The sequence below is a fragment of the Lampris incognitus genome, chromosome 5 (assembly GCF_029633865.1).
Source record: "Lampris incognitus isolate fLamInc1 chromosome 5, fLamInc1.hap2, whole genome shotgun sequence".
Taxonomy (NCBI): Eukaryota; Metazoa; Chordata; class Actinopteri; order Lampriformes; family Lampridae; genus Lampris; species Lampris incognitus.
Genome location: NC_079215.1, coordinates 1017574 through 1040768, shown reverse-complemented (window position 1 = coordinate 1040768; position 23195 = coordinate 1017574). Strand labels below are relative to the sequence as shown.

Sequence of the window (23195 nt, the reverse complement as noted above, 5' to 3'; positions counted from 1 at the left end):
ACACCGGCATGAAGGACATGTAGGTACACACACTGGCATGAAGGACATGTAGAAACACACACTGGCATGAAGGACATGTAGAAACACACACTGGCATGAAGGACATGTAGAAACACACACTGGCATGAAGGACATGTAGAAACACACACTGGCATGAAGGACATGTAGGTACACACACCGGCATCAAGGACATGTAGAAACACACACTGGCATGAAGGCCATGTAGGTACACACACCAGCATGAAGGACATGTAGAAACACACACTGGCATGAAGGCCATGTAGGTACACACACCGGCATCAAGGACATGTAGAAACACACACTGACATGAAGGACATGTAGGTAACCACACTGGCATGTAGGACAAGTAGGTACACACACCAGCATGAAGGACATGTAGAAACACACACTGGCATGTAGGACAAGTAGAAACACACACTGGCATGTAGGACATGTAGGTAACCACACTGGCATGTAGGACACATGTAGGTACACACACCAGCATGAAGGACAAGTAGGTACACACACTGGCATGAAGGACACATGTAGGTACACACACCGGCATCAAGGACATGTAGAAACACACACTGGCATGAAGGACATGTAGGTACACACACCGCCATGAAGGACATGTAGAAACACACACTGGCATCAAGGACATGTAGGTACACACACCGGCATCAAGGACATGTAGAAACACACACTGGCATGAAGGACATGTAGGTACACACACTGGCATGAAGGACATGTAGAAACACACACTGGCATGAAGGCCATGTAGGTACACACACCGGCATCAAGGACATGTAGAAACACACACTGGCATGAAGGCCATGTAGGTACACACACCGGCATCAAGGACATGTAGAAACACACACTGGCATGAAGGACAGAGGGGTAACATTTTACACCACTACCTTGGGCCAAAGGTTACATTTTACACCACTACTGTGGGCCAAAGGTTACATTTTACACCACTACCTTGGGCCAAAGGTTACATTTTACACCACTACTGTGGGCCAAAGGTTACTTTTTACACCACTACTGTGGGCCAAAGGTAACATTTTACACCACTACCGTGGGCCAAAGGTTACATTTTACACCACTACTGTGGGCCAAAGGTAACATTTTACACCACTACTGTGGGCCAAAGGTTACATTTTACACCACTACTGTGGGCCAAAGGTAACATTTTACACCACTACCGTGGGTCAAAGGTTACATTTTACACCACTACTGTGGGCCAAAGGTAACATTTTACACCACTACCGTGGGCCAAAGGTTACATTTTACACCACTACTGTGGGCCAAAGGTTACATTTTACACCACTACTGTGGGCCAAAGGTTACATTTTACACCACTACTGTGGGCCAAAGGTAACATTTTACACCACTACTGTGGGCCAAAGGTTACATTTTACACCACTACTGTGGGCCAAAGGTTACATTTTACACCACTACCGTGGGCCAAAGGTTACATTTTACACCACTACTGTGGGCCAAAGGTAACATTTTACACCACTACTGTGGGCCAAAGGTTACATTTTACACCACTACTGTGGGCCAGAGGTAACATTTTACACCACTACTGTGGGCCAAAGGTAACATTTTACACCACTAATGCGGGCCAAAGGTAACATTTTACACCACTACCTTGGGCCAAAGGTTACATTTTACACCACTACCGTGGGCCAAAGGTTACATTTTACACCACTACCTTGGGCCAAAGGTTACATTTTACACCACTACCGTGGGCCAAAGGTTACATTTTACACCACTACTGTGGGCCAAAGGTAACATTTTACACCACTACTGTGGGCCAAAGGTTACATTTTACACCACTACTGTGGGCCAAAGGTAACATTTTACACCACTACTGTGGGCCAAAGGTTACATTTTACACCACTACTGTGGGCCAAAGGTAACATTTTACACCACTACTGTGGGCCAAAGGTTACATTTTACACCACTACTGTGGGCCAAAGGTAACATTTTACACCACTACTGTGGGCCAAAGGTTACATTTTACACCACTACTGTGGGCCAAAGGTAACATTTTACACCACTACTGTGGGCCAAAGGTTACATTTTACACCACTACTGTGGGCCAAAGGTAACATTTTACACCACTACTGTGGGCCAAAGGTTACATTTTACACCACTACTGTGGGCCAATGGTTACATTCTGGGCTGTTTCATCTTTCGGTCATAAAACAGAGTTGTGCAAAGAAACTATTTATTTGTCTGCTCTCACTTTAACTAACATCTTGAACACAACCTCAACTCTCAGCATGCTTTCAGAACATGTGGAATGACACACAATTTTTTTGTTGATTCCAGCACGCCGATGCTATTGTGTTTCTTAGACAGTCATGTGTAGAAGGACATATTCTATTCACCTGAGACTCAACGCTGCAGTTTTACCTCCTCGCTATCAGGACTCTGAACTCCTCCCTACAGTCCCCCCTCACACCCCGCTACAGTTTTACCTCCTCACTATCAGGACTCTGAACTCCTCCCTACAGTCCCCCCTCACACCCCGCTACAGTTTTACCTCCTCACTATCAGGACTCTGAACTCCTCCCTACAGTCCCCCCTCACACCCCGCTACAGTTTTACCTCCTCACTATCAGGACTCTGAACTCCTCCCTACAGTCCCCCCTCACACCCCGCTACAGTTTTACCTCCTCACTATCAGGACTCTGAACTCCTCCCTACAGTCCCCCCTCACACCCCGCTACAGTTTTACCTCCTCACTATCAGGACTCTGAACTCCTCCCTACGGTCCCCCCTCACACCCCGCTGGCATGCTACCACCATTCTGCTAACAGATGTGTGTGATATGTGATATGTGGAGTGTGTGGTGTTGTATTGTTGGTGATATGTGGAGTGTGTGCTGTTGTGTGACTGTATTGTTGGTGATATGTGGAGTGTGTGGTGTTGTGCGTGGATGTGTTGTTGGTGATATGTGGAGTGTGTGCTGTTGTGTGTGGATGTGTTGTTTGTGATATGTGGAGTGTGTGGTGTTGTGCGTGGATGTGTTGTTGGTGATATGGGGAGTGTGTGGTGTTGTATTGTTGGTGATATGTGGAGTGTGTGCTGTTGTGTGTGGATGTGTTGTTGGTGATATGTGGAGTGTGTGCTGTTGTGCGTGGATGTGTTGTTGGTGATATGTGGAGTGTGTGCTGTTGTGCGTGGATGTGTTGTTGGTGATATGTGGAGTGTGTGGTGTTGTATTGTTGGTGATATGTGGAGTGTGTGCTGTTGTGCGTGGATGTGTTGTTGGTGATATGTGGAGTGTGTGCTGTTGTATTGTTGGTGATATGTGGAGTGTGTGCTGTTGTGTGTGGATGTGTTGTTGGTGATATGTGGAGTGTGTGCTGTTGTGCGTGGATGTGTTGTTGGTGATATGTGGAGTGTGTGGTGTTGTATTGTTGGTGATATGTGGAGTGTGTGCTGTTGTGCATGGATGTGTTGTTGGTGATATGTGGAGTGTGTGGTGTTGTATTGTTGGTGATATGTGGAGTGTGTGCTGTTGTGTTGTTGGTGATATGTGGAGTGTGTGGTGTTGTGTTGTTGGTGATATGTGGAGTGTGTGGTGTTGTATTGTTGGTGATATGTGGAGTGTGTGCTGTTGTATTGTTGGTGATATGTGGAGTGTGTGGTGTTGTGCGTGGATGTGTTGTTGGTGATATGGGGAGTGTGTGGTGTTGTATTGTTGGTGATATGTGGAGTGTGTGCTGTTGTGCATGGATGTGTTGTTGGTGACATGTGGAGTGTGTGGTGTTGTGCGTGGATGTGTTGTTGGTGACATGTGGAGTGTGTGCTGTTGTGCGTGGATGTGTTGTTGGTGATATGGGGAGTGTGTGGTGTTGTATTGTTGGTGATATGTGGAGTGTGTGGTGTTGTGCGTGGATGTGTTGTTGGTGATATGGGGAGTGTGTGCTGTTGTATTGTTGGTGATATGTGGAGTGTGTGCTGTTGTGCGTGGATGTGTTATTGGTGATATGTGGAGTGTGTGGTGTTGTGTGACTGTATTGTTGGTGATATGTGGAGTGTGTGATGTTGTGCGTGGATTTGATGTTGGTGATATGTGGAGTGTGTGCTGTTGTGTGACTGTATTGTTGGTGATATGTGGAGTGTGTGGTGTTGTGCGTGGATGTGTTGTTGGTGATATGTGGAGTGTGTGCTGTTGTGTGTGGATGTGTTGTTGGTGATATGTGGAGTGTGTGGTGTTGTATTGTTGGTGATATGTGGAGTGTGTGGTGTTGTAGTGTTGGTGATATGTGGAGTGTGTGCTGTTGTGCGTGGATGTGTTGTTGGTGATATGTGGAGTGTGTGGTGTTGTATTGTTGGTGATATGTGGAGTGTGTGCTGTTGTGCGTGGATGTGTTGTTGGTGATATGTGGAGTGTGTGCTGTTGTATTGTTGGTGATATGTGGAGTGTGTGCTGTTGTGTGTGGATGTGTTGTTGGTGATATGTGGAGTGTGTGCTGTTGTGCGTGGATGTGTTGTTGGTGATATGTGGAGTGTGTGGTGTTGTATTGTTGGTGATATGTGGAGTGTGTGCTGTTGTGCATGGATGTGTTGTTGGTGATATGTGGAGTGTGTGGTGTTGTATTGTTGGTGATATGTGGAGTGTGTGCTGTTGTGTTGTTGGTGATATGTGGAGTGTGTGGTGTTGTGTTGTTGGTGATATGTGGAGTGTGTGGTGTTGTATTGTTGGTGATATGTGGAGTGTGTGCTGTTGTATTGTTGGTGATATGTGGAGTGTGTGGTGTTGTGCGTGGATGTGTTGTTGGTGATATGGGGAGTGTGTGGTGTTGTATTGTTGGTGATATGTGGAGTGTGTGCTGTTGTGCATGGATGTGTTGTTGGTGACATGTGGAGTGTGTGGTGTTGTGCGTGGATGTGTTGTTGGTGACATGTGGAGTGTGTGCTGTTGTGCGTGGATGTGTTGTTGGTGATATGGGGAGTGTGTGGTGTTGTATTGTTGGTGATATGTGGAGTGTGTGGTGTTGTGCGTGGATGTGTTGTTGGTGATATGGGGAGTGTGTGCTGTTGTATTGTTGGTGATATGTGGAGTGTGTGCTGTTGTGCGTGGATGTGTTATTGGTGATATGTGGAGTGTGTGGTGTTGTGTGACTGTATTGTTGGTGATATGTGGAGTGTGTGATGTTGTGCGTGGATTTGATGTTGGTGATATGTGGAGTGTGTGCTGTTGTGTGACTGTATTGTTGGTGATATGTGGAGTGTGTGGTGTTGTGCGTGGATGTGTTGTTGGTGATATGTGGAGTGTGTGCTGTTGTGTGTGGATGTGTTGTTGGTGATATGTGGAGTGTGTGGTGTTGTATTGTTGGTGATATGTGGAGTGTGTGGTGTTGTAGTGTTGGTGATATGTGGAGTGTGTGCTGTTGTGCGTGGATGTGTTGTTGGTGATATGTGGAGTGTGTGGTGTTGTATTGTTGGTGATATGTGGAGTGTGTGGTGTTGTATTGTTGGTGATATGTGGAGTGTGTGGTGTTGTATTGTTGGTGATATGTGGAGTGTGTGGTGTTGTAGTGTTGGTGATATGTGGAGTGTGTGCTGTTGTATTGTTGGTGATATGTGGAGTGTGTGGTGTTGTATTGTTGGTGATATGTGGAGTGTGTGGTGTTGTATTGTTGGTGATATGGGGAGTGTGTGGTGTTGTAGTGTTGGTGATATGTGGAGTGTGTGCTGTTGTGCGTGGATGTGTTGTTGGTGATATGTGGAGTGTGTGGTGTTGTATTGTTGGTGATATGTGGAGTGTGTGGTGTTGTATTGTTGGTGATATGTGGAGTGTGTGGTGTTGTGTTGTTGGTGATATGTGGAGTGTGTGCTGTTGTATTGTTGGTGATATGTGGAGTGTGTGGTGTTGTATTGTTGGTGATATGTGGAGTGTGTGCTGTTGTATTGTTGGTGATATGTGGAGTGTGTGGTGTTGTATTGTTGGTGATATGTGGAGTGTGTGCTGTTGTGCATGGATGTGTTGTTGGTGATATGTGGAGTGTGTGGTGTTGTATTGTTGGTGACATGTGGAGTGTGTGCTGTTGTGCGTGGATGTGCTGTTGGTGATATGTGGAGTGTGTGCTGTTGTGCGTGGATGTGTTGTTGGTGATATGGGGAGTGTGTGGTGTTGTATTGTTGGTGATATGTGGAGTGTGTGGTGTTGTGCATGGATGTGTTGTTGGTGACATGTGGAGTGTGTGCTGTTGTGCGTGGATGTGTTGTTGGTGATATGGGGAGTGTGTGGTGTTGTATTGTTGGTGATATGTGGAGTGTGTGGTGTTGTGCGTGGATGTGTTGTTGGTGATATGTGGAGTGTGTGGTGTTGTATTGTTGGTGATATGTGGAGTGTGTGGTGTTGTGCGTGGATGTGTTGTTGGTGATATGGGGAGTGTGTGCTGTTGTATTGTTGGTGATATGTGGAGTGTGTGCTGTTGTGTTGTTGGTGATATGTGGAGTGTGAGCTGCTGTGTGACTGTATTGTTGGTGATATGTAGAGTGTGTGGTGTTGTGCGTGGATGTGTTGTTGGTGATATGTGGAGTGTGTGCTGTTGTGTTGTTGGTGATATGGGGAGTGTGTAGTGTTGTATTGTTGGTGATATGTGGAGTGTGTGGTGTTGTGCGTGGATGTGTTGTTGGTGATATGTGGAGTGTGTGCTGTTGTGCGTGGATGTGTTGTTGGTGATATGTGGAGTGTGTGGTGTTGTGCGTGGATGTATTGTTGGTGATATGTGGAGTGTGTGGTGTTGTATTGTTGGTGATATGTGGAGTGTGTGCTGTTGTATTGTTGGTGATATGTGGAGTGTGTGCTGTTGTATTGTTGGTGATATGTGGAGTGTGTGCTGTTGTGCGGGGATGTGTTATTGGTGATATGTGGAGTGTGTGCTGTTGTGTGTGGATGTATTGTTGGTGATATGTGGAGTGTGTGCTGTTGTGTTGTTGGTGATATGTGGAGTGTGTGGTGTTGTGCGATATGTGGAGTGTGTGCTGTTGTGTTGTTGGTGATATGTGGAGTGTGTGGTGTTGTGCGTGGATGTGTTGTTGGTGATATGTGGAGTGTGTGCTGTTGTGCGTGGATGTGTTGTTGGTGATATGTGGAGTGTGTGGTGTTGTATTGTTGGTGATATGTGGAGTGTGTGGTGTTGTGTGTGGATGTGTTGTTGGTGATATGTGGAGTGTGTGGTGTTGTGCGTGGATGTGTTGTTGGTGATATGTGGAGTGTGTGCTGTTGTGCGTGGATGTGTTGTTGGTGATATGTGGAGTGTGTGGTGTTGTATTGTTGGTGATATGTGGAGTGTGTGGTGTTGTGTGTGGATGTGTTGTTGGTGATATGTGGAGTGTGTGGTGTTGTGTGACTGTATTGTTGGTGATATGTGGAGTGTGTGGTGTTGTGCGTGGATGTGTTGTTGGTGATATGTGGAGTGTGTGCTGTTGTATTGTTGGTGATATGTGGAGTGTGTGCTGTTGTGTGTGGATGTGTTGTTGGTGATATGTGGAGTGTGTGCTGTTGTGCGTGGATGTGTTGTTGGTGATATGTGGAGTGTGTGCTGTTGTGTTGTTGGTGATATGTGGAGTGTGTGCTGTTGTATTGTTGGTGATATGTGGAGTGTGTGCTGTTGTATTGTTGGTGATATGTGGAGTGTGTGCTGTTGTATTGTTGGTGATATGTGGAGTGTGTGCTGTTGTATTGTTGGTGATATGTGGAGTGTGTGCTGTTGTATTGTTGGTGATATGTGGAGTGTGTGCTGTTGTATTGTTGGTGATATGTGGAGTGTGTGCTGTTGTGTGTGGATGTGTTGTTGGTGATATGTGGAGTGTGTGGTGTTATGTGACTGTATTGTTGGTGATATGTGGAGTGTGTGGTGTTGTGCGTGGATGTGTTGTTGGTGATATGTGGAGTGTGTGCTGTTGTGTGTGGATGTGTTGTTGGTGATATGTGGAGTGTGTGCTGTTGTATTGTTGGTGATATGTGGAGTGTGTGGTGTTGTGCGTGGATGTGTTGTTGGTGATATGTGGAGTGTGTGGTGTTGTGCGTGGATGTGTTGTTGGTGATATGGGGAGTGTGTGGTGTTGTATTGTTGGTGATATGTGGAGTGTGTGGTGTTGTGCGTGGATGTGTTGTTGGTGATATGTGGAGTGTGTGCTGTTGTATTGTTGGTGATATGTGGAGTGTGTGCTGTTGTGCGTGGATGTGTTGTGCTGCAGGATGGATGTGCTGGTCATGTGGCTAATAAAACAATTTGATCTCCAGCCTAATTGGCCTAGCAAGACCCACGGTGTTTCTGTGTCACTACAAACTCACAGAAATGTGTGTGTGTGTGTGTGTGTGTGTAATTATGCTGCTGTAGAAAATGAGTGTGCCATCTGCTGCCACTAGGCTTTATTGGATTACAACTTCACTACCCATAATTCAGAGAAGCAGTGGGAGAGGAGAGAGAGAGAGAGAGAGAGAGAGAGAGAGAGAGAGAGAGAGAGAGAGAGAGAGAGAGAGAGAGTTAAAGAGAGTGAAAGCGAGGATGAGAGAGTGAAAGAGATTGAAAGAGTGAAAGACAGAGAGTGAAAGTGGGTGAGAGAGAGTGTCAATGAAATCAATTGTATCTTTCAGACGGCAGCAAACATGGTCCTACCAAGGACCAACAACAGAAAAAAGAAACAATCTGAAAATGAAAAACGGTTTGACAACAATTGTAAAAGTATAAGAAAAGAACTGCGTAAACTGTCAAACCTGAAACGCTACCAACCTCAAGATATGGATATAAGAAAGAAATATAGTGAAACATTAAAACTATATAAACACACATTAAGAATGAAAAAACAAAGCCATGTAGATAGAACCCTACAGGAAATAGAACATTTCCTGAATCAAAACCAATTCTGGGAAATGTGGAATAATTTGAGCGCTACAAAACCACAAGACCTGCCTATCCAAAATGGAGAAATTTGGAAAAATCATTTTGAACATATCTATTCGGAAATCCAACAAGAACACTCAAATTCCAATTACAATCTGATCAAACAGAAATTACGGTTGCTCGAATGCACTATAAAAGACAACCAAAACCCACTGGATTTTCCAATAACACAAGAAGAATTGGCACAGAAGCTCAAATCCTTAAAACCCAATAAAGCTTGTGGCCTTGACAGCATCAGAAGCGAGATGCTTAAAAACAGCACACCTGAGCTGCAAAGGGCAATACTCAAATTGTTCAACATCGATCTAAGTTCGGGATATTTTCCTGACATCTGGAGCAAAGGGCTTATAACTCCTATTCATAAAAATGGAGACAAATTGGATCCTAATAATTTCAGAGGCATTTGTGTGAGCAGTAGTCTGGGGAAGGTGTTTAATAGCATTTTGAACAATCGAATTCTAACCCTCCTTAACGAACACAATGTGCTGAGCAAAGGTCAAATTGGCTTCCTCCCAAATCACCGGACTACGGACCATATTTACACCCTACACACCCTCATAAATGAAAATGTGAATCAAACCAAAAATGGAAAATATTTGCTTGTTTTATTGACTTCAAAAAAGCTTTCGACTCTATTTGGCATGAAGGACTGTACTATAAACTTTTACAAAGTGGTGTAGGGGGTAAAGTGTATGACATAATAAAGTCAATGTATTCGGACAACAAATGTGCAGTTAAGATTGGAGACAAACACACTGAGTTCTTCACTCAGAATAGAGGGGTGAGATAGGGCTGTGGACTTAGCCCAACACTGTTTAATATATATATTAATGAACTGGCGGTGCAGCTGGAACAGTGTGCAACCCCAGGTCTCCCCCTGTATGACATGGACGTGAAATTTTTGCTTTATGCAGATGATCTAGTTTTGTTGTCACCAACTGCAGGTGGGCTGCAACAACTACTAGACCTGCTTGAGGACTATTGCCAGCACTGGGCCCTGGCAATAAATCCAAAAAAGACAAAAGTAATGATCTTCCAGAAGAAGCCCAGATGTGAGGAAAATAGATACCAGTTGACTCTAGGTAGCATCACCTTAGAGCATACGACGCAGTATACTTACCTTGGTCTCATTATTACAGCATCAGGGAGTTTCAGTAGGGCAGTGAATAACCTAAAACAAAAAGCTGGCAGAGCTCTATATGCAATTAAAAATAAATTCTTTAACATTGATATACCAATCTCCATCTGGTGCAAACTTTGATAGTGTAATTCTGCCCATTGCACTATATGGAAGTGAGGTATGGGGTCCACTCAGTCTTTCCAGTTACACTAGATGGGACAAGCATCCAGCAGAAACCCTACATGCTCAATTCTGTAGAATGATTCTGTAAAAGGAAAGGAGGAAAGGAAAACACCAAACAACGCATGTAGGGCAGAATTAGGCTAGTTTCCATTATTGATAAATGTACAAAAAAGATCTCTAAATTTCTGGATGCACTTAAATACAAGCCCAACAAGTACATTGCACTCTAAAGCTCTGAAAACCCAAGAACTGAACCCCGAAAAGAGTCCCCTGAAGCAGCTGGCTCTGAGACTCACTAACCCTTTAACAAATACTAAGACCAACCAACCTCAGGCCAGCACTGCATCCCAAACAAAGATTATGATAAATCAGCTATAAAAAAAACAAACAGAGAGTGAAAGAGAATATGGATAAGGGTGATCAGAGAGAGGATGAGAGGGAGAGAGAGAGTGAAAGATTGTTTTTATAGATTGTTATTTATTAATATTGTTATTCAATAACATATTGTTATTTCTACTTTGTTTTTCAATGTACATACGTTTTAACGCATCAAAAGCTTTGGACACACACATGAACAATTTGTCATGCCAATAAAGCCACCTGAACTGAACTGAACTGAGAGTGAGAGAGAGAGAGAGAGAGAGAGAGAGAGAGAGAGAGAGAGAGAGAGAGAGAGAGAAGGAGAGAGAATATGGATAAGGGTGATCAGAGAGGATATGAGCTAGACACAGACAGACAGACAAATGGGGGAGGATGACAGTGAGACACATGAGAAAAACAGCACACCTCATTACAGAGGAAGAAGAATGGACAAGGGAAAAATAATCTATTTACAAGTTTGCTGAAACTCTTCAGATGTCATGCCTGCCACTCAAAGACAAAAACAAAGTATCCACTTCTCTAATGGAGCACTAATGATTATACACTGTATCAAGTCTGACTCGTCCCTGCAACAATGTCTCTGTTATTCCTGGCAGGTTGTGTTGGACAGACATGAAGGACAGCCTTTGAGCAACATTAAGTCACGTTTAACACTGACAGCGATCATTACTTGGTTAACCAATGCTTTTCTGCTGTGGCACACAACACTTTGCAGGGAAACACATGGATGGAAGTTCACTTGCTGAGAGCAGTAAAAGCGGTATTTGACTAACCCAGGATATAAGGCATGGCCGAGGGAAGAAAATAAATCAGAGATAATGGAGATATTGGTTCAAAAAACCTTCTGACCTTCACCAGTTTCCACATCGATCCTTATTGTCATTCATGGAAGGGAAAGCAGCATTTGATCTAATGATAAATCCTCTTACCCAAGTCCATTTAGCTTACTGCCTTTATTGTTTATGTCCCTCCATGAAATCCATTTACTCAACCTTCGTTAAACAAAAATCCATACACGTCCTTTCTTTGTGAATGTGTTTGCTTAACTCGAACTGAAACTCTCTAAAATGCAGTCCCATGATTCCACATGCATCAGCAGGATGTCTATCAGATGGATGCTGGGTAAGAGCTTGTGCTACATCAGATGGATGCTGGGTAAGGGCTGGTGTTACATCAGATGGATGCTGGGGAGGGGCTGGTGTTACATCAGATGGATGCTGGGGAGGGGCTGGTGTTACATCAGATGGATGCTGGGTAAGAGCTGGTGCTACATCAGATGGATGCTGGATAAGGGCTGGTGCTACATCAGATGGATGCTGGGGAGGGGCTGGTGCTACATCAGATAGATGCTGGTTAGGGCTGGTGTTATTACAGATGGATGCTGGTTAGGGCTGGTGCTACATCAGATGGATGCTGGTTATGGCTGGTGTTATATCAGATGGATGCTGGTTAGGGCTGGTGCTACATCAGATGGATGCTGGGTAAGGGCTGGTGCTACATCAGATGGATGCTGGGTAAGGGCTGGTGTTATATCAGATGGATGCTGGGTAAGGGCTGGTGCTACATCAGATGGATGCTAGGTCAGGGCTGCTGTTACATCAGATGGATGCCGGGGAATTCTCAGAGATTCTGACTCGGGGACTGAGTTGCTCCGCCTCCTGAGTCTCTCTGTTTTAAAAAGCTGTTTTATGCTTTCTGAGAATTCTCTCGCTCATTGTGTTCCCATTTCACACTCTAAAAATACACTGCCATACTAAACAGAGATATCTTTTCATTCTTTTACTGTTAATGTCTGGTAATGTGCAGCCAAACCCTGGCCCTGCTGATTCTGACATCAATACTTGTAATACTCCACCTGATTTTAAACGTAGGTCTGGTCTGGGTATTATTCACCTAAATGCTTGGAGCTTTATCTCAAAACCGGATATGGTAAAGGTTTGGATAAATTCAACTGATGCTGATGTTGTTGTACTATATGAAACTTGGCTAACGAAGTCTGTTCTTGACAAGGATATTGATATTCATGGCTAGAATGTGTTTCGCTCTGACCGCCCCAAAAAAGGTGGTGGTGTTGCTATCTACATCAAATGCAAATTTAGCGTTAAGCTAGTGCTGTCAGAATGATTGAGTAAACAACTTGAGTTCCTGGCCCTAAATCTTGAAGTGTCTATGGATCACCATGTCATGATGGTTGGGTGTTATAGACCTCCATCTGCGATTAGTAATTCTTTATCTACACTTGTTAACTTGCTGTCTAAGGTGCACTACAATGAGATTTTTGTGGTTGGTGATCTAAACTGGGATTGGTTGTTGCCTGTGTCAGATGCATTTAAAGCAGAATGTGATTCTTCGAATCTGACGCAAATAATTAACTCTCCTGCAAGACCAAATCCCAAATGTCCCGAGAAATCATCTCTCATTGATCTAGTCCTAACTAATGCCCCCTACAAGTACTCTGCTATCGGTGTCTTCCCAAATGATGTGAGTGATCACTGTGTGATAGCTGCTATCAGAGATACTAAGATCCCTAAGTGTAAACCTCGTTTTGTCCAAAGATGCAATATGAAGCTGTTTGTTGAGCAGGGTTTTCTACATGATTTATCTCATGTTGACTGGAATAGAATTGCCCTTATTGATGATGGTGAAATGGCCTGGACATTTTTCCATGATAGTTTTCTGGATATTTTAAACAAACATGCCTCTATTTGTAAATTTAGAATTAAGGGACGGGATAATCCCTGGTTCACCACGGAGCTCTCAAGCCTGCTTAATGAACGAAATGTGGCCTGGGCAAAGGCAAGAAAGTCAGGTACTGAGGCTGACTAGCTTCTTTTTAGACAGCTGAGAAACAAATGTACTTCTCTCTTTAGAAAAGCCAAAGCTGATTTTTATCTATCGGTCACTACTAACAACTTGAATGATCCGAGGAAGTTTTGGAAAGCTATCCAAAGGAGTTGAATCAAGTGCAACTGGACTTGGTATATATCCGTGAAGACGTTTCGCCTCTCATCCAAGAGGCTTCCTCAGTTTGTGCCTTTCTGACTAGACCAAGCTGCCTTTTTTGACTAGCTTGGTCTAGTCAGAAAGGCACGAACTGAGGAAGCCTCTTGGATGAGAGGCGAAACGTCTTCACGGATATATACCAAGTCCAGTTGTACTTGATTCAACTCCTTTGGATAACCATGACCTGGATGAATGAGAACATTCACAGACATTTTGGAAAGCTGTTAAATCCTTATCTGCTGGTTGTGATAATTCAACTGACCTTCCTTCATGTATTATCAAAAATGATGCGGCTGTCTCTGATAAGTTTGAAATGTTGAATTGTTTTAATGAGCATTTTATTTCATCGGGTTTCTTGTTTAATGTTGACACCCCTTTTACTAAGGAATCTGTTATTAATGACAATACTGTGGTTATTGACCACACTTTTAGTTTTGCTCCTTTTACTGTGGCTGAGGCCCACAGTGCCTTAAAACAACTGAACAATAGAAAACCGGCTGGTAGGGATCATTTGGATCCTGGTTTTTTTAAAATTAGCAGCAAATATTATCGCTGAACCTTTGACCCATCTTTTTAATCTCACCTTGGTTACAAATGCAATCCCTAAGGTTTGGAAGGCCGCCTATGTTTTACCCCTTTTAAAGGAGGGGATCCAACCATGCTAAATAATTACAGACCAATTTCAAAACTTTCTGTAGTAGCCAAAGTATTGGAATCCCTAGTTAGTGAACAGATGAAAGAGTATTTATACACTCAATCAATACTATCCAGTCATCAGTCAGGGATCAGGAAGAAGCATAGCACTGTTACCGCTGCCATGAAAGTTGTAAATGACATCAGCAGCGCGTTGGATAAAAAGCAACACTGTGTGTCTCTTTTTATTGACTTGTCCAAAGCCTTTGATACCGTGGATCACAATATTCTGATACAGCGACTTGTTAATACTGGCTTCTCTCTACAGGCTGTAGGATGGTTTATCAATTAACTTATGGGTAGGACCCAGGCTACCCAGTTTGAGGGGCTTACTTTCGAAGTCCAAACAGTCTGTAAGGAGGTCCCCCTCAGGGTTCTGTCCTGGGTCCACTTTTATTTACTGTGTTCATAAACTGCTTGGGAGAAAATGTTCAAAACTCATCTTTCCATTTTTATGCAGATGATGCAGTTATTTATTGTTATGCGGCTACTCTCAGCAAAGCTTTTGAGTATCTGCAAAATGTTTTTAACAGAGTGCAAGCTCAGCTTTATCAGCTAAAGCTTGTCTTGAATGCTGAATAAACCAAACTTATGGTGTTTTCAAACACTAGGAAGTTAGAGTTAAATCAGAGCATTGTTACTACTCAAGGTAAACAAATTGAGGCAGTCTCCACCTACAAATACTTTGGATTTTTAATTGATGACCACCTCTCTTTTAAGCCTCATATACAGAGTCTGGTGAAAAAGTTGAAATTGAAGATAGGTTTTTATTTTAGGAACAAGTCTTGTTTTTCTGTCAATGTCAGGCGAAGACTAGTTGAAGCAACATTCTTGCCTGTTCTTGACTATGGTGACTTACTGTACATGAAGGCATTAGCCCATTGTCTCCATATGTTAGACACTGTGTATCATGGAGCATTGTGGTTTGTTACAAACTGTAGAGCTCTCACTCATCACTGTGTCGTTTACTCCAAAGTCAATTGGCCTGCTCTATCAACACAGCGACTTAGTCACTGGTATCTTTTTATCTATAAGGCCATTCTGGGTACCCTCCCCTGTTATTTATCTATCTTTCTGTCCGTAGAACATGGCAGTTATGGGTTACGGTCTCAAGACACCTTGCAAATGACTGTTCCTAAAGTTCGGACTGAGCTTGGCAAGAAGGCCTTTATGTTTTCTGCACCATCTGCCTGGAATAACCTGCAGAATAGACTTAAACTCCAGGACTTGGTTACTCTATCCGAATTAAAGGTATGGTTAAGTCTATGGAATCCGAGTCTATTGGAAATTGTAAATGTTTCAGTTGATAACAGGTTTGTATCTTTTCCCTTCATTTTTATGCTGTTTTGCTCTTTGAGCTATTCTGTTGTCTTGTTGTGAGTGTGTGCTGAAACTGATGTACTGCTGCCATTCTTGGCCAGGTCTCTCTTGTAAAAGAGATTTTAATCTCAATGGGACTAACCTGGTTAAATAAAGGTAAATGAAATGAAAGATGGATGCCGGGTAACGGCTGGTGCTCGACCAGATGGGTGCTGGGTAAGAGCTGGTGCTACTCGGCCGAGAGGTTTTTTCAGGTGGTGATTTGATAAACACGTCTTTAAATAAAGGTTGCAAATTCAATTGCTATTTCAACTGAGGACCACTTAGATGATCACACGATCACCTTTTTATCTGTGCCCTTACATGCAGGTGCGTTGCATTTTAATATATGAAATATGCTGCGTAGTAAAAAATGTTCAACTGATGAAGTCCACCCTACCTGCCATATAAATGTATTCGATTATTATTATTATTATTATTATTATTACCCAGTGTCTGTGTAACAGACAGATAACAGAGAAAAATACTGGTTGTGAAAACTAGCGATCTTTTGCACTAAATAAATATCTGTTTTTTCTCCCCAATTGTACTGGGCCAATTACCCAACTGCCCCACTCTTCCGAGCCATCCTGGTCTCTGCTCCACCCCCTCTGATGATCCAGGGAGGGCTGCAGACTACCACACGCCTCCTCCCATACATGTGGAGTCACCACCTGCTTCTTTTCACCTGACAGTGAGGAGTTTCACCAGGGGGACGTAGTGTGTGGGAGGATCATGCTATTCCCCCCAGTTCCCCCTCCCCCCGAACAGGTGCTCCTACTGACCAGAGGAGGCGCTAGTGCAGCAACCAGGACACTTACCCACATCCGGCTTCCTACCCACAGCCATGGCCAATTGTGTCAGTAAGGACGCCCGACCAAGCTGGAGGTAACACGGAGATTCGAACTGGCGATCTCCGTGTTGGTAGGCAACGGAATAGACCGCCACGCTACCTGGACACCGTGCTTAGTACATGTTTGACTCAGTATACTGTTTGCGTGTATTTGTGCACATTTTGTTTGTGTTTAAGTATCATTACACTTTAATACATGCAGCCGGTACACAAATCAAGTGCACCCGTGCTGTAACACAGGCGCGCAGCGCTCCAGGCGTCCACATCAACCCCCTCGCAGGCGCTCCACGTACCTGAACATCGGTGCGGTCTGCGATCCACTTGGCCAGCTGTTCTGAGGCGAAGCCGATTCGCTGCAGGTCAAACGTGTCGGCCCTCTTTGGCTTGCCCTTGGCAGGGAAATGCATGAAGGTGGGAGCGCTGTTCATGTTCAGCTGGGGAGACACAAGAGGGAGACGGGTTCCTGTCAGGGCAGTTTTACTGAGTCAGGGGCAATCTGCTGTTATTGCTACAAAGCAACACACAAGACAGGTAGCACACATCTTGTATTTTAACTTCTACCCCAGTACTAAAACACAGTAACTACTGACAGGGCAGAGAGAGAGAGAGAGAGAGAGAGAGAGAGAGAGAGAGAGAGAGAGAGAGAGAGAGAGAGAGAGAGAGAGAGAGAGAGAGAGAGAGAGAGAGAGAGAGAGAGAGAGAGAGAGAGAGAGAGAGAGAGAGAGAGAGAGAGAGAGAGAGAGAGAGAGAGAGAGAGAGAGAGAGAAAGAGAAGATGAGGTGGAGGAGAGTAAGATGAAGGCTGTATAAAAACCACACAATTAATGCAGTTATAATAAAATAATAATGATAATATAATAATAATAATGATAATAAATAATAATAATCAAGAACAAAAAAGAAAAAAGCTGCCTACTCATCGACATGTCCATCCCGACTGAAAGGAGCACCCTAGTAACAGTAACTGAAAAACTGTCCAAATAGAAAGACCTCGAAATCCAGACTGAACGAATGTTATGTGGGGAATGAAAACCACAACAATACCAGTAGTGATAGGAGCCCTGGGACTTGTAAAAACCACAACAAGACCAGTAGTGATAGGAGCCCTGGGACTTGTAAAAACCACAACAAGACCAGTAGTGATAGGAGTCCTGGGACTTGTAAAAACCACAACAAGACCAGTAGTGATAGGAGCCCTGGGACTTGTAAAAACCACAACAACACCAGTAGTGATAGCAGCCCTGGGACTTGTAAAAACCACAACAACACCAGTAGTGATAGGAGTCCTGGGACTTGTAAAAACCACAACAGTACCAGTAGTGATAGGAGCCCTGGGACTTGTAAAAACCACAACAACACCAGTAGTGATAGCAGCCCTGGGACTTGTAAAAACCACAACAACACCAGTAGTGATAGGAGTCCTGGGACTTGTAAAAACCACAACAGTACCAGTAGTAATAGGAGCCCTGGGACTTGTAAAAACCACAACAGTACCAGTAGTGACAGGAGCCCTGGGACTTGTAAAAACCACAACAATACCAGTAGTGACAGGAGCCCTGGGACTTGTAAAAACCACAACAGTACCAGTAGTGACAGGAGCCCTGGGACTTGTAAAAACCACAGCAGTACCAGTAGTGACAGGAGCCCTGGGACTTGTAAAAACCACAACAGTACCAGTAGTGATAGCAGCCCTGGGACTTGTAAAAACCACAACAACACCAGTAGTGATAGGAGTCCTGGGACTTGTAAAAACCACAACAGTACCAGTAGTAATAGGAGCCCTGGGACTTGTAAAAACCACAACAGTACCAGTAGTGACAGGAGCCCTGGGACTTGTAAAAACCACAACAGTACCAGTAGTGACAGGAGCCCTGGGACTTGTAAAAACCACAACAGTACCAGTAGTGACAGGAGCCCTGGGACTTGTAAAAACCACAGCAGTACCAGTAGTGACAGGAGCCCTGGGACTTGTAAAAACCACAACAGTACCAGTAGTGATAGGAGTCCTGGGACTTGTAAAAGCCACAACAGTACCAGTAGTGATAGGAGCCCTGGGACTTGTAAAAACCACAACAGTACCAGTAGTGACAGGAGCCCTGGGACTTGTAAAAACCACAACAGTACCAGTAGTGATAGGAGCCCTGGGACTTGTAAAAACCACAACAGTACCAGTAGGGATAGGGGTCCTGGGACTTGTAAAAACCACAACAAGACCAGTAGTGATAGGAGCCCTGGGACTTGTAAAAAAAGGGATGGAGAAATACACCCAATGGGTCCCACCGGGTAACATCAGAATACAGGAAGTACAGAAGATGGCATTACTTGGAACGTCTCATATCCTAAGCGAGGCACCATCCATCACATAGACTTCTACCTCATTCTAACCCGAGGCCCAAGGAATGGACCCGCCCGCTTATTATGCTGTATTATGGCATGAAGTTAAAGGATATTTGTATAATAACAATAACAACAATAATAATGATAATAATAATAATAACAATAATAACAATAACAATGATAATAATAATAACAATAACAATGATAATAATAATAATAACAATGATAACAATAATAATTATAATGATACAGTCTGTATAACAGCTATGAACACCAGCCGTACAAAGTGCTTTACAAGGAACGCGTAACAACAACAACAACACACAGACGTGTGTGACTTAAGAGGCAAACATAAGGGAAAAAATTGAAACAATGGATGATTAAAAGTCATAACACCAAGGAAAAAAATATTTTTAAAATTGGGTGAATTAAAAAAAAGAAAAGGTAAAACGGAGTAGTGCGAGACTCAGGTGCAACATCAAGAATAAAACACAACATCACACAGTTCAGATTAAATAAACAAGACAGAACGTGATAAAAAGCCTTGTGATAAAAATGAAGAAGATAGTGAAGAAGATAATGACACAGCAAGCTAGCATTCCTCAGCAGGCCCTAACACCACCGAGCAGCCCCCGAAGCAAACGCTGGGTCCCCCTCAGTGTTTAACGTGAGGTGGGACCCATCAGCAGCGTCCTGCCGGACCACCTCAAGGGGGCAGCAGGTCAGGTGAATGTTCAGAGGTCTGGAGGGATTTAAATGTTCAGGGGTCTGGAGGGCTTTAAATGTTCAGGGGCCTGGAGGGCTTTAACCGCTCAGGGGCCTGGAGGGGTTTAACCGTTCTGGGGTCTGGAGGGATTTAAATGTTCAGGGGTCTGGGGGGCTTTAACCGTTCAGGGGTCTGGAGGGCTTTAACCGCTCAGGGGTCTGGAGGGCTTTAACCGCTCAGGGGTCTGGAGGGCTTTAACCGTTCAGGGGTCTGGAGGGCTTTGAATGTTCAGGAGTCTGGAGGGCTTTAACAGTTCAGGGGTCTGGAGGGCTTTAACCGTTAAGGGGTCTGGAGGGCTTTAACCGTTCAGGGGTCTGGAGGGCTTTAAATGTTCAGGGGCCTGGAGGGCTTTGACCATTCAGGGGTCTGGAGGGCTTTAAATGTTCAGGGGTCTGGAGGGCTTTAAATGTTCAGGGGCCTGGAGGGATTTAACCGTTCAGGGGTCTGGAGGGCTTTAAATGTTCAGGGGTCTGGAGGGCTTTAAATGTTCAGGGGCCTGGAGGGCTTTAAATGTTCAGGGGTCTGGAGGGCTTTAACCGTTCAGGGGCCTGGAGGGCTTTAACCATTCAGGGGTCTGGAGGGCTTTAACCGTTCAGGGGTCTGGAGGGCTTTAAATGTTCAGGGGTCTGGAGGGCTTTAACCGTTCAGAGGTCTGGAGGGCTTTAAATGTTCAGGGGTCTGGAGGGCTTTAACCGTTCAGGGGTCTGGAGGGCTTTAACCGTTCAGGGGTCTGGAGGGCTTTAAATGTTCAGGGGCCTGGAGGGCTTTAAATGTTCAGGGACCTGGAGGGCTTTAAATGTTCAGGGGTCTGGAGGGCTTTAAATGTTCAGGGGTCTGGAGGGCTTTAACCGTTCAGGGATCTGGAGGGCTTTAACCGTTCAGGGGTGTGGAGGGCTTTAACCGTTCAGGGGTGTGGTGGGCTTTAACCGCTCAGGGGCCTGGAGGGCTTTAACCGTTCAGGGGTCTGGAGGGCTTTAAATGTTCAGGGGCCTGGGGGGCTTTAACCGTTCAGGGGTCTGGAGGGCTTTAACCGTTCAGGGGTGTGAAGGGCTTTAACCGTTCAGGGGTCTGGAGGGCTTTAACCGCTCAGGGGCCTGGAGGGCTTTAACCGTTCAGGGGTCTGGAGGGCTTTAAATGTTCAGGGGCCTGGAGGGCTTTAACCGTTCAGGGGTCTGGAGGGCTTTAACCGTTCAGGGGTCTGGAGTGCATTAAATGTTCAGGGGACTGGAGGGCTTTAACCGTTCAGGGGCCTGGAGGGCTTTAAATGTTCAGGGGCCTGGAGGGCTTTAACCGCTCAGGGGCCTGGAGGGATTTAACCGTTCTGGGGTCTGGAGGGATTTAAATGTTCAGGGGTCTGGAGGGCTTTAACCGTTCAGGGGTCTGGAGGGCTTTAACCGTTCAGGGGTCTGGAGGGCTTTAACCGTTCAGGGGTCTGGAGGGCTTTTAATGTTCAGGGGTCTGGAGGGCTTTAACCGTTCAGGGGTCTGGAGGGCTTTAAATGTTCAGGGGTCTGGAGGGCTTTAACCGTTCAGGGGTCTGGAGGGCTTTAACCGTTCAGGGGTCTGGAGGGCTTTAAATGTTCAGGGGCCTGGAGGGCTTTAAATGTTCAGGGGTCTGGAGGGCTTTAAATGTTCAGGGGTCTGGAGGGCTTTAAATGTTCAGGGGTCTGGAGGGCTTTAACCGTTCAGGGATCTGGAGGGCTTTAACCGTTCAGGGGTGTGGAGGGCTTTAACCGTTCAGGGGTCTGGAGTGCATTAAATGTTCAGGGGCCTGGAGGGCTTTAACCGTTCAGGGGTCTGGAGGGCTTTAAATGTTCAGGGGTGTGGAGGGCTTTAACCGTTCAGGGGTCTGGAGGGCTTTAAATGTTCAGGGGTCTGGAGGGCTTTAACCGTTCAGGGGTCTGGAGGGCTTTAACCGTTCAGGGGTCTGGAGGGCTTTAACCATTCAGGGGTCTGGAGGGCTTTAACCGTTCAGGGGTCTGGAGGGCTTTAAATGTTCAGGGGTCTGGAGGGCTTTAACCGTTCAGGGGTCTGGAGGGCTTTAACCGTTCAGGGGTCTGGAGGGCTTTAAATGTTCAGGGGTCTGGAGGGCTTTAACCGTTCAGGGATCTGGAGGGCTTTAACCGTTCAGGGGTGTGGAGGGCTTTAACCGTTCAGGGGTGTGGAGGGCTTTAACCGCTCAGGGGCCTGGAGGGCTTTAACCGTTCAGGGGTCTGGAGCGCATTAAATGTTCAGGTGCCTGGAGGGCTTTAACCGTTCAGGGGTCTGGAGGGCTTTAAATGTTCAGGGGTGTGGAGGGCTTTAACCGTTCAGGGGTCTGGAGGGCTTTAAATGTTCAGGGGTCTGGAGGGCTTTAACCGTTCAGGGGTCTGGAGGGCTTTAAATGTTCAGGGGTCTGGAGGGCTTTAACCATTCAGGGGTCTGGAGGGCTTTAAATGTTCAGGGGTCTGGAGGGCTTTAAATGTTCAGGGGTCTGGAGGGCTTTAACCGTTCAAGGGTCTGGAGGGCTTTAAATGTTCAGGGGTCTGGAGGGCTTTAACCGTTCAGGGGTCTGGAGGGCTTTAAATGTTCAGGGGTCTGGAGGGCTTTAACCGTTCTGGGGTCTGGAGGGCTTTAACCGCTCAGGGGTCTGGAGGGCTTTAAATGTTCAGGGGCCTGGAGGGCTTTAAATGTTCAGGGACCTGGAGGGCTTTAAATGTTCAGGGGTCTGGAGGGCTTTAACCGTTCAGGGGTCTGGAGGGCTTTAACCGTTCAGGGATCTGGAGGGCTTTAACTATTCAGGGGTGTGGAGGGCTTTAACCGTTCAGGGGTGTGGAGGGCTTTAACCGCTCAGGGGCCTGGAGGGCTTTAACCGTTCAGGGGTCTGGAGGGCATTAAATGTTTAGGTGCCTGGAGGGCTTTAACCGTTCAGGGGTCTGGAGGGCTTTAAATGTTCAGGGGTCTGGAGGGCTTTAACCGTTCAGGGGTCTGGAGGGCTTTAACCGTTCAGGGGTCTGGAGGGCTTTAAATGTTCAGGGGTCTGGAGGGCTTTAACCGTTCAGGGGTCTGGAGGGCTTTAAATGTTCAGGGGTCTGGAGGGCTTTAACCGTTCAGGGGTCTGGAGGGCTTTAACCGCTCAGGGGTCTGGAGGGCTTTAACCGTTCAGGGGTCTGGAGGGCTTTAACCGTTCAGGGGTGTGGAGGGCTTTAACCGTTCAGGGGTGTGGAGGGCTTTAACCGCTCAGGGGCCTGGAGGGCTTTAACCGTTCAGGGGTCTGGAGGGCTTTAACCGTTCAGGGGTCTGGAGGGCTTTAACCGTTCAGGGGTCTGGAGGGCTTTAAATGTTCAGGGGCCTGGAGGGCTTTAACCATTCAGGGGTCTGGAGGGCTTTAAATGTTCAGGGGTCTGGAGGGCTTTAACCGTTCAGGGGCCTGGAGGGCTTTAACCGTTCAGGGGTCTGGAGGGCTTTAACCATTCAGGGGTCTGGAGGGCTTTAAATGTTCAGGGGTCTGGAGGGCTTTAACCGTTCAGGGGCCTGGAGGGCTTTAACCGTTCAGGGGTCTGGAGGGCTTTAACCGTTCAGGG

The 23195-nt window shown here is 45.6% G+C and overlaps 1 protein-coding gene across 1 annotated transcript in view; it reads right to left on the bottom strand.

The window, feature by feature from the left end:
• The window catches only part of tusc3 (tumor suppressor candidate 3), a 254083-nt gene that overhangs the window by 108876 nt on the left and 122012 nt on the right, over nucleotides 1–23195 (bottom strand). The window contains exon 4 of the mRNA XM_056280029.1: nucleotides 16825–16965. Coding sequence (XP_056136004.1) covers nucleotides 16825–16965 — 141 coding nt within the window. The remainder of the gene's footprint in view (nucleotides 1–16824; nucleotides 16966–23195) is intronic.